We start from the raw sequence: 17974 nt of genomic DNA, 5'->3' as shown, positions 1-17974 counted from the left end.
ACTGATGGCATGGGGGGCTGATGGCACAGAGTACTGATGGCACTGGGGTAAGCTGACGGCACAGAGGACTGATAACACTGGGGTAAGCTGACGGCACAGAGGACTGATAACACTGGGGTAAGCTGACGGCACAGAGGACTGATAACACTGGGGTAAGCTGACGGCACAGAGGACTGATAACACTGGGGTAAGCTGACGGCACAGAGGACTGATAACACTGGGGTAAGCTGACGGCACAGAGGACTGATAACACTGGGGTAAGCTGACGGCACAGAGGACTGATAACACTGGGGTAAGCTGACGGCACAGAGAACTGATGGCACTGGGGGGAGCCGACGGCACAGAGGACTGATGGCACTGAGGGGAGCTGACGGCATAGAGGACTGATAACACTGGGGTAAGCTGACGGCACAGAGGACTGATGGCACTGGGGGGAGCCGACAGCGCAGAGGACTGATGGCACTGGGGGGAGCTGACAGCGCAGAGGACTGATGGCACTGGGGGGAGCTGACAGCGCAGAGGACTGATGGCACTGGGGGGAGCTGACAGCGCAGAGGACTGATGGCACTGGGGGGAGCTGACAGCGCAGAGGACTGATGGCACTGGGGGGAGCTGACAGCGCAGAGGACTGATGGCACTGGGGGGGAGCTGACGGCACAGAGAGTGATGAGTTTTTATAAAGGAAAACGTTTTGTTATTAGAGCACTCGATTAATCGTTGGATTAATCGATAGAATATTTGATTACTAAAATAATCGATAGCTGCAGCCCTAAGCAGATCCTTCTGGCCTTTACATATATTTATTTGCTTAATCTATATTAGTTACCAGCAAAATTTTCACTTCTTACTTTGGGTTAAAATATAGGCTACTTCAGAACCAGTTACCAGTTTTACAGAGTTAAGCCTCATTCACACGCCAGTGTTTTGGTCAGTAAATTCCATCAGTGATTGTGAGCCAAAAACATGATTGGAGCCTCCACAGACATAAGGTATAAGGGAAAGATCTGCACCTGTTCTGTGTTGAGAGAGCTGCCCCTGGTTTTGGCTTAATATCACTAATGGAAATCACTGACTGAATACTGACTGTGTGAATAATACCTTCTGGTGTGACGTTACAATAGCTGTCCAAAAACCAATTTGCAATTTGATAGTGTTCAGAAGTTAAAAAATATTAAAGCACCCAGCAACTATAAAAGATCGCTTTTTAATAGACATGAAAAATAAGGTTCAAAACGTAAAAGCACAGATTTCACATCACAGCTGCTAAAATACAGCTTTTATTTGGCTTTGCTGTCCATTAATATAGATCCGATAGAAACAGGTCTGTTCCAGGAGACTCCAGCTAGGAAGTGACTTTTGGGGCAGATGCTTCTACAACCAAAGGAAAACATCAAAAGGAAGAAACATTGGATAAATGCTTGTTAAACTTCCCACTTACACAACCTTATGTTACAAGAGGAGTTAAAAAAAAAAAATATCATTATCAATACAGCAGAATGGATCATCTCCGGGAGCTTCTTGAATGTGAAGAGTGCTTTGAGTTCTTGTCTGATCTGCTGGATTGTCTATCATCGTGTCTGTCTTTATGACGTTTCTTTTCTTTTTGTCTCTCTTCAGAGCCTTCTTTTCTGGAACTTGTTTTCTTTGTTTTTTCCTTACTTCTTTCCCTTCTTGAGGTCTTCTCTTTACGTCTGTCCTTTTGTGATTTTGCTTTTCTTCTCTTTGAAGAGTCTAAATGTGAAGAGAACGGGTAGATGGTAAAAATAATTAGTAAAATAATGACAAAGCAGATGGCCTTAGCCACAATGTCATACAGAAGATCCAAATCCACTGTCCATTCTGAAAAGTCCCAATTATCCTAATACTGTATCTAACCACCTAGTAAACTGTATAAGTTCACAGAATTTTTAGCATAATGACCCCCTTTCATATGGTGTAAAAAAGGTCACAAATTATGGCGTATGCAGCTTTTCACATTTTCCAAGAGTAGCTAGAAAAGTAGGCAGAGCTTAACAGGAGGGGACATGGTCTCCACCACCTGACAAATTCTCTAATTTATGTCACAAAAATGTCTAAATTATAGTTCAAAACTATGCAAGCTCATAGCAGGCAGATTTGATTTTCTGGCTCAAAGACTGGCAAAAAAACCTGTCAAATTTAATAAGAGGAATGCCTCTTAATAAATTGGGCACATCTAAGGCTACTTTCACACTAGCGTTCGGGGCTCCGCTTGTGAGCTCCGTTTGAAGGCTCTCACAAGCGGCCACGAACGGATCCGTCCAGCCCTAATGCATTCTGAGTGGATGCGGATCCGCTCAGAATGCATCAGTTTGGCACCGTTTGTCCTCCGCTCCGCTCAGCAGGCGGACACCTGAACGCAGCTTGCAGCGTTCGGGTGTCCGCCTGGCCGTGCGGAGGCAAACGGATCCGTCCAGACTTACAATGTAAGTCAATGGGGACGGATCCGTTTGAAGTTGACACAATATGGCTCAATTTTCAAACGGATCCGTCCCTCATTGACTTTCAATGTAAAGTCAAAACGGATCCGTTTGCATTATCATGAATAAGGCTACTTTCACACCTGCGTTAGGTGCGGATCCGTCTGGTATCTGCACAGACGGATCCGCACCTATAATGCAAACGCTTAGATCCGTTCAGAACGGATCCGTTTTGACTTTACATTGAAAGTCAATGGGGGACGGATCCGTTTGAAAATTGAGCCATATTGTGTCAACTTCAAACGGATCCGTCCCCATTGACTTACATTGTAAGTCTGGACGGATCCGTTTGCCTCCGCACGGCCAGGCGGACACCCGAACGCTGAAAGCTGCGTTCGGGTGTCAGCCTGCTGAGCGGAGCGGAGGACAAACGGTGCCAAACTGATGCATTCTGAGCGGATCCGCATCCACTCAGAATGCATTAGGGCAGTACGGATCAGTGCGTGGCCGCTTGTGAGACCCTTCAAACGGAGCTTACAAGCGGAGCCCCGAACGCTAGTGTGAAAGTAGCCTAACTCAGACAGACTTTTCAATAAAACTGGCATATGAGACGTCGGTCTAAGTGAATCTGCCCTTTAGCGTTTAAATAGCCATTTGTTGTAACATAGTAAGCAGCAGAGGATCTGAGTGCAGAAACTGAGCAACTGAGCATGTGTGACCACTGACACTGTACACATTACTTGGATGTTCAGAGAGAGACAATGTAACGAACCCCAGGTGGCACTATAAGACCATTAGCTACCACCATTATATATTCTAGACACAATAATTTTTTTAAACAGATTCCAATTTACAAATCATGCTCTGTGTGATCTAACAGAAAGCAAGAAATCTAAACCTGGCACAACACTATTAAGATTTCATTTCTCTGTGATCTCCTACCCAAAAAATCTGGTGTAGGACTGCAGCTATTGACAATTTTTGTAATAGAATATTCTATTGATTAATCAAGTACTCTAATAACAAAATACTAACTAAAAGAACGTTTTTCTTTACAAAAACTCATCAGCCCCCCCGGTGCCATCAGCTGCCCCCCCCAGTGCCATCAGCTGCCCTCCCAGGCCTGAAAGTGCAGCGCAGTGCGGGCGACCACGGAGCGGTAAGTTATAGCAAGCGCTTCACTCCCGCTCCGTGGTCACATGACACAAACAAATCCTTGATGCAAAAAATTTTAATTGAGGATTTTTTTTTTGTCGAATTACTCGATTCAATCGAGTAATCGTTTCAGCCCTAGTCTGGTGCTCAAGTCCAATTAAAGGGCTTCTGTCAGCAGATTTGTAACTATGAAATGGGCTGATCTGTTCCATGTGCTTTTGGCAGCTGAAGGCATCTGTGTTGGTCCCGTGTTTATATGTGCCTGCATTGCTGAGAAAAATGACGTTTTAATATATGCAAATAAGCCTCTCGGAGCAACGAGGGCGTTGCCATTACACCTAGAGGCTCTGCTCCCTCTGCACTTTGATTGACAGGACCAGGAGTGAAAACATTTTTCACTGAACTCAGGCAGGAGACAACTAGTAAATTGACACTAATCAATTCCTTAATATATTCGTAACAGCAACACCAAAAGGAAGCTCCAATTCCAATTTCAATAGAAAAGCAACTTACAAGCTAAATCAAATTAGATGACAGGGAGGAAGATGGGTTTCCATTACCTTTTACCAGACAGATAATATTATACTGAAATAAAAGCCCTTGTGCCTATGCATTAAACAGTGAGAGGTTCCCTTAAATACAAATTTCTACTTATGCCAGCTCATCTTCATAGCTCCTACAAGGAAAATAAAAAAAGGCTGAAAAACAAGCACCCCACCCCAAACACTCCCCAAGACTGGTATACCTTCAGATCCAGGTACCTACCACATAAAACAATGTGCGCTCAACTGTAGGAGAGCGAGAGAAGACAATGTGCATACACAGTAACTAATGATCAGGTCACATTTTCCCAATAAAGAGATGTGGCAATCATTAATAAGGCTAGTATTAGTTAAAGGGGCTGTCTGACGTAATAAATAACCTGGACAGGCCTTGCAATAGCCCAAAATAATAAATCATCCTTTACTCAGCCCTCCCTCCAGCGCTGGTCTGGTTCTCCTACTGCTACCCGTTTACAGACTGCAGTAGCGACATTGAGCACAGCGATTGGCTGCAGAGGTGACATTCTGGACATCTGCACGTCAGTGCAGTGTCAGTGACGGGCAAGTCTATGGCACGTGACTGTCTGTAAACAAGCAGCGGGACTGAGCCAGAGCTGCAGAAAACAGGGCTGAAGAAAGGGGTGACCATAAGATTTTGGGGGTTTTATTTTAGGCTAGTGCAGAGCTCGTCTAAAAGTTTTTCTCAGTCAACCCCTTTAATTTGCATACTTTTTTTTCCTATGAAGCATTTCCTGAAAAGAAGTCTTAATACATCCACAGGGTTTCTTGAATGAGAACCTGCATCTCCCCCTACTCCTGAATTGCATCTAAAGCATCTCCTCCAGTACCCTGCTCTGTACTGATGAGGCACAAGACCCCTGTAACAGTGCTGTCTACAAATGAGTGACTCTGGTTGGGCTAGCATGAGTTAATTTGCATTATAAACCGTACAAATTCTCTAACATAGGAAAATTTGCTGGCTCCAGGCACGATTCCATGAGTGAAAAAGACAAATACCAATTTTCTTTTTTATATATGTACATACATAAAAATCCATGCGACCATCTCCTCAAACAAGGAATTTCTGGCAAGTGTTTTTTTGTTTCTCATGATAGCTCTACTTGGAATAGAAAGGAACTGTACAAAAAAGATGGTTTGCATCTTTCTCTCAAAGGAACAAATGTACTTAGTGAACTCCAAGAATTTGCGAAAGAGTATTTAAACTAGGAAGGGGGGGCAAAAGAGTGAAAATAAAAGAGTCCAATTGCCCCCCGAAACAATGCCAGAACAGGTCAGAAGCACAGAGGTTAAGAAATGATAAGCTCAGAGTCCTGTCTACAAATGCTCGCAGTTTAGGTAAAAAAATCAATGAACTTGGGTCAATAATGGCATCTGAGAATGTAGATTTAGTGGCTGTTACGGAGACATGGTTTAATGAAAGAAATGACTGGGACATAACCATACCAGGGTACTCTTTATACAGAAGAGACAGAGAAGGCAAGAAAGGAGGAGGAGTGGCCCTTGTATGTGAAAGATAGCATTAAATCTAACCTAATACAAGTTGGTGAGGCCAACATAGAGTCAGTTTGGGTTACGTTGCAGTTTGCTAACCATGCAGTAACTCGTGTAGGTGTGATATATAGACCACCTGGTCAAGTTAAAGAACTAGATGATCTACTAGTTGAAGAAATAGCTAAAATGACAATGAAAGGAGAAGTTATCATTATGGGAGATTTCAATCTTCCAGATATAAACTGGAAAACCAAAATAGCAAGTTCTACCAGGAGTACAGATATTCTAAATTCCCTACTGGGGTTATCTCTACAACAAGTGGTTGAGGAGCCAACCCGGAGGGAGGCCATTTTGGATTTGGTATTCACAAACGGGGATTCGGTATATGATGTCATTGTAGGCGAAACCTTGGGATCTAGTGATCACCAGTCAGTGTGGTTTAATATAAGAACTGTGAAAGAGTCCCACCACACAAAAACAAAAGTTTTAGATTTTAGAAAAACAGACTTTTCAAAAATGAAATTAGTCATAAATGAGTCCTTATCAGACTGGAACGGATTACATGGAGTCCAGGAGAAATGGGACTACTTAAAAGGTGCATTATTGAAGGCAACAGAAAATTGCATTAGACTTGTCAGTAAAAGCAAAAAAAGGAGGAGACCACTGTCGTACTCAGCAGAAGTGGCCCAAATCATTAAAAATAAAAAGCTAGCATTTTGTAATTATAAAAAAACCCAGAGCAATGAAGATAAGGAAATCTACAAGATTAGGCAGAGAGAGGCCAAGCAAGTTATAAGAACTTCTAAAGCGCAGGCAGAAGAAAAACTAGCTCAGTGTATGAAAAAAGGGGATAAGACATTCTTCAGATATATAAATGAAAAAAGGAAATTAAAACAAGGAATAACTAAATTAAAAACAAAGGACGGAAGGTATGTAGAAGAGAATAAAGGGCTAGCCGACTGCCTTAATGAATACTTCTGTTCAGTTTTTACAAAAGAAAAAGGAGAAGGACCTCCACTAGAAAGAATGACTAATAAATCGTTTGATGCATGTATCTTTACAGAGGAAGATGTTCTAAGTTTGCTGTCTAAGGTGAAGACAAATAAGTCACAGGGGCCTGATGAGATACACCCAAAATTATTAAAAGAGCTTAGTGGTGAGCTGGCAAAACCGTTAACAGATTTATTTAACCAATCATTAGTAACAGGAGTCGTCCCGGAAGATTGGAAATTGGCAAATGTCGTGCCCATTCACAAGAAAGGTAGTAGGGAGGAATCGAGCAACTATAGACCAGTGAGTCTGACATCAAATGAAAAACAACATGGGTTTACTTCAGGGAGATCATGTCAAACAAATCTTATAGATTTTTTTGACTGGGTGAATAAAATAATAGACGGTGGAGGTGCAGTAGACATCGCATATCTAGATTTTAGTAAGGCTTTTGACACTGTCCCACATAGAAGACTTATCAATAAACTGCAGTCATTGAGCATGGACTCCCATATTGTTGAGTGGATTAGGCAGTGGCTGAGTGACAGACAGCAGAGGGTTGTAGTCAATGGAGAACATTCAAAACAAGGTCATGTTACCAGTGGGGTTCCACAGGGATCTGTACTGGGACCGATTTTGTTTAATATCTTCATAAGTGATATTGCAAAAGGCCTCGCTGGTAAGGTTTGTCTTTTTGCTGATGACACAAAGATATGTAACAGGGTTGATGTTCCTGGAGGGAAACGCCAAATGGAAAAGGATTTAGGAAAACTTGAAGAATGGTCAGAACTCTGGAAACTGAAATTTAATGTGGATAAGTGCAAGATAATGCACCTGGGGCGTAAAAACCCAAGGGCAGAATATAGAATATTTGACACAGTCCTGACCTCAGTATCTGAAGAAAGGGATTTAGGAGTAATTATTTCAGAAGACTTAAAGGTGGGAAGACAATGTAATAGAGCAGCACGAAATGCCAGCAGAATGCTTGGATGTATAGGGAGAGGTATAAGCAGTAGAAAGAGTGAAGTGCTTATGCCGCTGTACAGAACACTGGTGAGACCTCACTTGGAGTATTGTGCGCAGTACTGGAGGCCATATCTCCAGAAGGATATAGATACTCTAGAGAGAGTTCAGAGAAGAGCTACTAAACTAGTACATGGATTGCAGTATAAAACTTACCAGGAAAGGTTAAAAGGACCTTAATATGTATAGCTTGGAAGAAAGAAGAGACAGAGGGGATATGATAGAAACTTTTAAATACATAAAGGGAATCAACTCGGTAAAGGAAGAGAGCATATTTAAAAGAAGAAAAACTACCACAAGAGGACACAGTTTTAAATTAGAGGGGCAAAGGTTTAAAAGTAATATAAGGAAGTATTACTTTACTGAGAGAGTAGTGGATGCATGGAATAGCCTTCCTGCAGAAGTGGTAGCTGCAAATACAGTGAAGGGGTTTAAGCATGCATGGGATAGGCATAAGGCCATCCTTCATATAAGATAGGGCCGGGGGCTATCCATAGTATTCAGTATATTGGGCAGACTAGATGGGCCAAATGGTTCTTATCTGCCGACACATTCTATGTTTCTATGTTAATAGCGAATTTGTTGTGTAATGTGGCACATCGTGGCCTCCAGATCCTCCACAAAGGTCCATATAATTGGGCATAGTCATCACATGATGCGGCCATTACTGTGCACCAGTGGACTATATCATAGAGGGCAGTCCTCGCATACAGTCACAATGGGTTTGATATATTAAAAGTAAAAACAAAGCTCCAAGTAGTGCTCCGAGAGTGTTAGTTTGATTGGAGTTCGGAAAGAATTTCTCATCTAAAATAAGGAAAATTGCCTTCTCCCTCATGAGGGGTTTATTTTTTTGCCTTCCTCTGGATCAACTTTGCATGATAAGAGGCTGAACTGGATCAACGGATGTCGTTTTTTCAGCTTCAGCTCTCATAGCTTCAAACTCAATCAGAAAAGAAGATGTCTCGGTAAAGTTAGGGACATTTAACAAGAGCTACGCACCATTTTAAAAAGTATTACAAAAATATCAAAAGAATGATAATTATCACTCTTAACTGTGCAGCTGTTCTGAAGCTACAACTCCCAGAATCCTCCTTTCTATGTAATTCTATGGGAATTACAGCCAAGAAAGTGTGCATGCTGGGAGTTGTAGTTTCACAGCAGCCGTCGTCCAAACTTGCTGTTCTTGGTAGATTCAGCTTTCAATACACTAATATGTGTGGGGGCCTATAGGGATGACAAATGAGCCCTGTTGCCATCACTCGTCTTAGTCTCTGTCTTCAGTGGGGGCTCACAACTGAATCAGTCAACCTCAGACGCACATCCAAGAACCCACATAAACGTACGGATGTCTGAGGCACGATTTCCAGTGCTGGAGTCAGCCACCCATTAGACTGCAGATGAGTATACGATTTCCAGTGCTGGAGTTACCCTCCCAGTAGACTACAGATCAGTATACAATTTCCAGTGCTGGAGTTACCCTCCCAGTAGACTACAGATCAGTACAGTATATGATTTCCAGTGCTGGAGTCTCCCTCCCAGTAGACTACAGATCAGAATACTATTTTTACTGCTAAAGTTTCTCTCCCAGTAGACTACAGATCAGTGTACAATTTCCAGTGCTGGAGTCACCATCCCAGTAGACTACAGAGCAGTATACAATTTCCAGTGCTGGAGTTACCCTCCCAGTAGACTACAGATCAGTACAGTATATGATTTCCAGTGCTGGAGTTACCCTCCCAGTAGACTACAGATCAGAATACTATTTTTACTGCTAAAGTTTCTCTCCCAGTAGACTACAGATCAGTGTACAATTTCCAGTGCTTGAGTCACCATCCCAGTAGACTACAGATCAGTGTACAATTTCCAGTGCTGGAGTCACCATCCCAGTAGACTACAGAGCAGTATACAATTTCCAGTGCTGGAGTCACCATCCCAGTAGACTACAGAGCAGTGTACAATTTCCAGTGCTGGAGTTACCCTCCCAGTAGACTACAGAGCAGTGTACAATTTCCAGTGCTGGAGTTACCCTCCCAGTAGACTACAGATCAGTACAGTATATGATTTCCAGTGCTGGAGTTACCCTCCCAGTAGACTACAGATCAGTATATTTCATTACTCCATGCAAGATGTATTGCAGTCATATGGTTAACGAAAACTGACTACCATGGAGAAATATTACAGAGCTTCGTCATTATGCTGTAAAGCTGTTGTCAGATCTAAAGAAAGATATGAATTTTTATTCCAACACGAACTTGCAATCCAATCGACATACAGAGTATTTACGCTAGAGAACGTGCGGATGTAAAGCCAGAAGGCACATGATATGAGGTTTTCTTCGTTCGTGGATTCATTCATTCGTTATCTGGATTATTGTTTTTCCCATCCACTATTTGACAATGCGGGCCTTTTGCAGCCCCTCCATACAGCACTGCAGTATATCATCATTAAGGAGCCTCGTGTCTACTAAAGGCACTGATGTTATAAATCAAATTAATCTCAGATCAGCAAGATCTCCTAAATACAGAAGTTCATGCTGTTCTATCATCTGCTCTCCAAACAATCTCTATAAAAGCCATGGTGATCTATGAATTAGACCGAGGAAGCACTTTCCAAAATTACCAGGGCTGTTAATGGCAGTTGTAAACTGCAGGGGAGGGGGCCGTGTGTTTTTGCATACACCGGTGGAAAAGTGCAAACAGCAGCAGTTCTACTGTTTATGCCTGTAAAACATACAGGGCTGACAAGATTGTTCACAGGCCACATGGTGAATAATGAAGAATGGGAAGAACCGCTGCGTCCTGCTCAGATGTTACTCAGAATCCAAAGCTCTCAAATAATTCCCTCATTCCAGCATTACTTTTGGATGGTCATGAAGACAACCCCTGTGATTGTGAGGGGAAGCTGCAGCTTGCCATACCTTTCCAATGCAGTAACTATGTAATGCACGGACTGGCCAGGTCCCCCCATTTTTATCTACCAGGTCTCCACCCTCACTTCTATAAGAAGATCTTTAGCAGGAATTTCTTTTTGGCAGAACCCCTTTAGCGCTTCACAAGGATTGTCCTGCAACAGACATCACCTATCCACACGCTATGTAGGATTGGTGGGGGTCCAACCACTTTGACTTCCACCGACCACTAGAATGGGGATGCCGGGAAGCACCATTTTGGAGGCATCCGAATGGAAGTCACACATGCATCCTGATGCTACAATCAGTTTATGAGATTGATGGAGCAGATACATCTATCTCCATCAGTCCCACAGACACTGAACCCCTGGGTTAACTGACCACAAACCTGTATCACCTATCCACAGGATTGGTGGGGGTCTGACCACTAGGACCCTCACTAATTACTAGAACAGGGGTCCTAAACACCCATTCCATGCCACTCCATTCAAAGTCTATGACTGAGGCAGTAGAGTACTGCATGTGGCTATCCCTGTCGAATAGAATGGCAGGATGCAAGTGTGACCATCATTCAAACCAAAAGCCTCCAGAACGGGGGCTCAGGGATCTGTTCTAGTGATTTGGTGGGGGTTCCAACTGCTGGGGCCCTCTCTACGATCATTCATTAATCACCTATTCAGTGAATAGGTGATAAATGTTTGCTGTGCGATAGAACTGCACATCATGATCGGTAACTATGTGCATAACTGATGTTGAGTATGTTTTTGTGGTTTTAGTCTGTCTTTGAGAGGCACAATGCTACAAAATGTGTAAATTCACCTCCAGGAATCGATTTTCAGACATATCAAAAATAGCACTAGTAGGGGTCCACACTCAGACTCCCAAACAATGCATGTCCGAACTCAGACTACCCCAAATGACTTGTGAACTTAGAAGGAAAAGAGCATCTCCGCCTCCCTAAATTTAATTTTTATGTTTCTTGCATTGCACCTTGCACTGATAACAGCTAATAAGCTAGCACACAAGGTAAATTCTGATGCATAATGTCAGAGGTTTGCATGTGATTTATACCGATTTCCCACTGGTGTAGGACTGTGTCATACACGTCATATTTCTTCAGCTCACATAACAGCTGCACCCGAAGGAGGCAAAACATGGAAAAACTCTGGACAGGGTCATGTGCCTGACCTCAGCAGTGATGTGTTCCCAAGTGGCAGATCAGTGCTCAGTCACAGGCTACTTGAGGACATGTCTCCGCTGAGGCTAGTGACTGGTCGCAGTGTTGCCCATGACCCCATTCGGCTGTGTACATTCCTGAAAGAATCACTGAGAGGAGCCTCTGCGCTGGAACTGGGCGGCGGGGAGGATATTACAGCACATTTAAGTAAATCATGACAGTTTGGTAACGAACAATGTACAGAACAGAAAAAGTTGCTCAGATCCTGCCATAGTTTAATGTGTACAATCCTGCAAGAACATTAGTTGAGCAACTAATTATCTTACTGCACTTAATGAGCTGAAACTGAACTCCAGGGAAAGTTATCACTACATGGGTCTAAGAGATCAGTCATGACGGCAGGAATAAACAATTCTACGTAAGGGAAGCTGTTCATCTCATCTTTAGGTTTGTGCTTTAACTGGAAACTACATTGTGAAATTATGAAGAAGACAGGGAAAGGCAGTCATATAAAACAGATGAGGAAGCAAAACTACCAGAAAAACGCAGGCAAACCATGATTAAAGGGGTAGTGCCAACTTAGCAAGCTATTCACTATCCACAGGATAGGGGATAAGTAGTTGATCACTGAGGGGTCCAATTACTGGAACGACCACCAATCCCAAGAACGAAGGCCCTGGTCCATCGATCTGATGGAGCAGTGGGTCGGGCATGAGCTTGGCTATTTATGGCACTCCCTCAGGCCTTATTTACACGTCATGATGAAATGACAAAATCCGTGATAAGATGGTCAGCAATTCATGCGTGAAGATTTCCAAGCAGGATCCGTGTTCGGTCCGTATTTTGTGTTGAAAGCTGAAAGTCAATTTTTTAGAGCATCTCCTATAAATGGTCCCTGACAAATGGCATCCTTGTTGAGTCCAGGTTTTTCAAAGAACCATAGACTATAATAGGAGTGATGGATCCGTAAACACAGACAAAATAAAGCATGCCTCAGTGCTAGAACACAGATGTGTTAATCCAGATGTGCACAATACCAGACCCATACCTCATTGACCTACATGGAAGGGGTTGTCTGCTTTTTAATATTGATGACCTATCCTCAAGATTAGGGCTGAAATGATTACTCGATTGAATCGAGTAATTTGACACAAAAAAATCCTTGATGCCAATTTTTTGCATCGAGGATTCATTTGTGTCATGTGACCACGGAGCTGAAGGGAAGCGCTTGCTATTACTTACCGCTCCGTAGTCACCCGCCGGCCCGTACCACGCACTATGACCCAACGCTGTGTGACGTCAGGATCCAATGCAGCACGCAGAGAAGAGGAAGGAGCTGTGGAGCGGCGCCCCTACAGGAGAGTTAAGTATTTTATTTCACTGGCGCTGGGGACATGGTACTGAAGGGGGGCAGCCGGCAATGGATGGCATGGAGGGGCTGATCTTGGGGGAGTGGGTGACATGGAGGGGCTGATCTTGGGGGAGTGGGTGACATGGAGGGGCTGATCTGATGGCACTGGGGGACATGGAGGAGCTGATCTGATGGCACTGGGGGACATGGAGGAGCTGATCTGATGGCACTGGGGGACATGGAGGAGCTGATCTGATGGCACTGGAGGACATGGAGGAGCTGATCTGATGGCACTGGGGGAGTGAGGGACATGGCAATTGATGGCATGGAGGGGCGAATGGCAGTGGAGGAACTGATGCACTTGGGCTGATCGCATAGGGGGGAACAAAGGGTGTTGGGGACTGATGGCAGGGGATCTGATGAGTTTTTATAAAGGAAAACAGTCTATTAATTTATTTTTTCTTATTTAATTACTCCATTAATCGTAAAAAATAAATCGATTGAATACTCAATTACTGAAATAATCGTTTACTGCAGCCCTACTCAAGATAGGTCATCAATATAAGATTGGCCGGTGTCCGACACCCGGCACCACCGCCGATCAGATGTTTGAAGAGAAAGCAGGGTTTGTGCGAGCGCTGCCCTCTCTTTATTGTTAGCCTGCTCACAGCCAAATCCGCAGCAGTGAGCAGGTCAATTCACTGGCCTTCAGCTCAAGAGACTCTTTCCTACCCCTGAACTGACAGAGCCAGACATGTTGCCTGGACCTGTCAATCTCATGCCTGCGCCAGTGCACCGAGTAGTGGCTGCTGCTGCTGTTCGTTAACCCTTTCATGACCAAGGGTCATTGATGCCCCAGTGTCCAGGTCAAAATTTACAAATCTGACATGCGTCACTTTATGTGGTAATAGCTTTGGAAGACTTTTACTTATTCAAGCCATTCTGAGGTTGTTTTCTCGTGACACATTGTACTTCATGATAGTCATATATTTGAGTCAATATATTTCACCTTTATTTATGAAAAAATCCAAAATGTACCCAAAATTTAGAAAAATTCACAATTTTCCAAATTTCAATTTCTCTGCTTCTAAAACAGAAAGTCATACCTAATAAAATATTTATTACTTAACATTCCCCATATGTCTACTTTATGTTGGCATCATTTTGGAAATGTAATTTTATATTTTTAGGACGTTAGAAGGCTTAGAAGTTTAGAAGCAATTCTTAAAATTTTTAAGAAAATTTCCAAAACCCACTTTTTAAGGACCAGTTCAGGTCTGAAGTCACTATGTGGGGCCTACATAGTGGATACCCCCATAAATGACCCCATTGTAGAAACTACACCCCTCAAGTTACTCAAAACTGATTTTACAAACTTTGTTAACCCTTTAGGTGTTCCACAAGAATTAAAGGAAAATGGAGAGGAAATTTCTAAATTTCACTTTTTGGGCAGATTTTCCATTTTATAAAAAAAATTTCTTTAACACATTGAGGGTTAACAGCCAAACAAAGCTCAATATTTATTACCCCGATTCTGCGGTTTACAGAAACACCCCACATGTGGTCGTAAACTGCTGTACGGGCACACGGCAGGGCGCAGAAGGAAAGGAATGCCATACGGTTTTTAGAAGGCAGATTTTGCTGGATTGGTTTTCTGAACGCCATATGTTTTTTATTTTTCTGCCGATCGTCTTGTGCAGGGGCTCGTTTTTTGCAGAAAGTGTTGGTTTTAATTGGTACCATTTTTGGGTACATAGGATTTTTTGATCATTCATTATTACACTTTATGGGGCAAGGTGACCAAAAAATTTGCTGTTTTGGAACAGTTTTCATTTATTTATTTTTACAGCGTTCATCTGAGGAGTTAGGTCATGTGATAGTTTTATAGAGAAGATCGTTACGGACGTGGCAATACCTAATATGTATACTTTTCTCATTTATTTAAAGGTTTTACACAATAATAGCATTTCTGAAACCAAAAAAATGATGTTTTAGTGCAGGCATCCTCAAACTGCGGCCCTCCAGCTGTTGCAAAACTACAACTCCCAGTATGCCCGAACAGCCTACAGCAGGGCATTGTGGGAGTTGTAGTTTTACAACAGCTGGAGGGCCGGAGTTTGAGGATGCCTGTTTTAGTGTCTCCATAGTCTGAGAGCCATAGCTTTCATTTTTTGCGGGATGAGGTGACGGTTTGATTGGTACTATTTTGGGGGTCATAAGCCTTTTTGATCGCTTGCTGTTGCACATTTTGTGATGTGGGGTGACAAAAATAGCTTTTTTGGCATTTTTTTTTTTATGGTGTTTATCGGACGGAGTCTATCATGTGATATAACGGTTGTTATGGACGCGGTGACACTTAATATGTGTATTTTATTTTTTTATAGGAAAAGGCAATTTCTTTTTTTAATTTACATTTTTATTATTTTCACTTTCTTTTTTTTATCAAGTCCCTCTGGATCATGAAGATCCAGTGGGGCTGATGGCTGTACTATACTTTGCAATGCTCTTGCATTGCAAAGTATAATACTATTAGATTCCCTGTAGGTGGCAGCACCGGACGCCTTTGCCATGGCAACCGGACGCTTTTGCAAAGCGTCCGGTTGCTATGGCAACCATCGGGCGCTGCCATCACAGCGCTGCAGCCCCGATGGTTGAGAGAGGGAGCTCCCTCCCTCTATTAACCCCATGGATGCCGCAACCGCGGCATCTATGGGGTTACAGCAGAGTGTCAGCATAGAGCTGACACTCGCTGCTGATGGCGGCGGCTCAGGAATGGAGCCGCCGCCATCACACACAGCAGGGGGACTGGGGGCAGCGCTGGAAAGGGGGGGGGGGGGGGGGGGGGAGGGGGGTACGGCCGCCAACATTGAGGGTGAGGGAGGCTGGGGCAGGAGGGGCGGGGAGAATGCATGGGGCGGACCGCATCAGGGGCAGACATGAATATGGATCGGGCGGGGGAACTACTGCATCAGGGGCAGGCGCGGACAGGGGGGTGTTGGAGGCGCACAGGAAGGGGGCCACAGAGACACTACCTGATTTCAGGCTCTGATCTGCAGAGCGCAGATCAGAGCCTGAAACCGGCATTTCTTTCACTGCCGCGATCAGATTGGTTAGTCTGCACAGATTAACCAATCGGATCGATTGTTGGCAAGGGGCCACTCTGATTGGTCCCTTGCCGGCATTACTGGACTGTATGCTGTCCGTGACAGCAGCAGTGCAGGGGCAGAAGCTTTAATCTAAGTGCTTTGCAGCGCTTGGATTAAAGAGCTGGTTTGACGTTTATAGACGTGATAGCTGCACGGGGCATGTGCAAATATCACGTATATAAACGGATTGCAGTCGGGAAGGGGTTAAGCAGCACAGATGCAGAGTGTGAATGCGCTGCTAAAGCTTCCGGGTGTTTCCAGATGTCGGGATCTGTGATACTCTGTGATTCTCATGACGCTACTCAGGGCAGCACAGCAGGTGTGATATTTACAGCTCCAGGCGCCATATTTGGCCCTGTCAATCAAGGTGTTGTCTGTTGAGCAGCAGGGCCGGCCAGCCCCTTGCTGCTTAAAAAAAAATCTCAATATGAATAGTTTGAATTGATTTGGTCATCACTAATCTTACTGACTAAAATGATACCTCTCTAACAGAAATTGGTTTTAGAGTTATCAAGAAAAAAATAAAAATTATATTCCTTACGATTAGGGCTTCAATGCATCGCAGGGTGGGGCATAGCCCTTCGGTGCACCTCAGCACTCCACAGTATACTGAGGCCCTCAAATGCAAAAAGAATAAAGATCTTTTATAAAATAAAAAAAAATCCTTGGGAAAAACCAGGAGTGGATCCTACAGAGAGATCAGGTATAATGGAAAGATTTGCACCTGTTTTCTGTTTTTGACTTATGGGAATGATGGAAATGATCAAACACTGAATGTGAGTCCCCTTACCTTGCAGCAGCCCATAAAGAAAAAAATAGCTATTTCAGTGCAGCAATTCAAATACATGGGCAACTATGTAAGAAATAGCCATTCTAAGTCCATCAAAGCAGGAGCCAATAGAGAACAGTCCAGAGGACTAAAACATCATATGGGCAGGGTTTGTCCATTTGGAAGAGTACCTTTAGATTAACCACAGTTTGTACATACACATGTAGAATTGCTTACCCTGACTGCCGTGGTACGCTGTAAAAGTAGTATTTCTACACTATTTGATGTAAAACAACCTCAACCACTATGACCTGCAGAAGAAAATGAACTACACTACCATAAAAAAAAACATACCCGAGTCACTGCTGGAGTCATTATCACTGGAGCTGGAGTCGCTGCTGGAGTCAGAGGAAGACTCTGAAGAGGAGGACGACGACTCTGAAGATGAAGAATCTGACGATTCTACATTCTGCTTCTGGGTCATGATCATTTTTGGTGCATTCTTCAGATGCTCACGTAGTTCGTCCCTGTGTTTTCAAAGAAATATTCATTTGTTAAAAGAATATATTGGTCATTGCTTACAGGCTTATAAAAGGAATTGAAATTCGGCCTTACGTTAATCCTCCAAGGCCAATAGAGGTGAAAAAGTTGATAGCAAAGCGAGTATTTTTTGGATTGTCCATAGGTAGTAATCCTTCAAAGAAAGGTTGGAGGGTCCTGGAGAAATAAAAACAACGAACAGTAAGACTATACATACATATTACAGAAAAGTAAAAAAAATAAAAAAAATACAATCACCTGCATCCTTAGCAGACGGGTATTTCAGTTAGAGAAACTTATCCCCTATTCACAAAATAAAGGATGACTATTAGATCGATGGAAGCCCTACCACTGGGATCCCCACTGATCACAAGACCGGGGCCTCAGTGCCCTGTGTAGCTCCATTGCAATGGGTGGAGT

At 43.3% G+C, this 17974-nt stretch overlaps 1 protein-coding gene across 1 annotated transcript in view; it reads right to left on the bottom strand.

Moving 5' to 3' along the window:
• Window positions 1–1189: 1189 nt before the first annotated feature.
• CWC22 (CWC22 spliceosome associated protein homolog) overlaps window positions 1190–17974 on the bottom strand; it is an 83594-nt gene continuing 66809 nt past the window's right edge. Inside the window, exons 17-19 of the mRNA XM_040440833.1 lie at window positions 17630–17731; window positions 17369–17541; window positions 1190–1731 (exon numbers count right to left, since the gene is read on the bottom strand). Coding sequence (XP_040296767.1) covers window positions 1502–1731; window positions 17369–17541; window positions 17630–17731 — 505 coding nt within the window. The 3' untranslated portion in view covers window positions 1190–1501. The remainder of the gene's footprint in view (window positions 1732–17368; window positions 17542–17629; window positions 17732–17974) is intronic.

This window comes from Bufo bufo, chromosome 7, assembly GCF_905171765.1.
Source record: "Bufo bufo chromosome 7, aBufBuf1.1, whole genome shotgun sequence".
NCBI lineage: Eukaryota > Metazoa > Chordata > Amphibia > Anura > Bufonidae > Bufo > Bufo bufo.
This window is presented reverse-complemented; position numbering and strand designations above follow the sequence as displayed.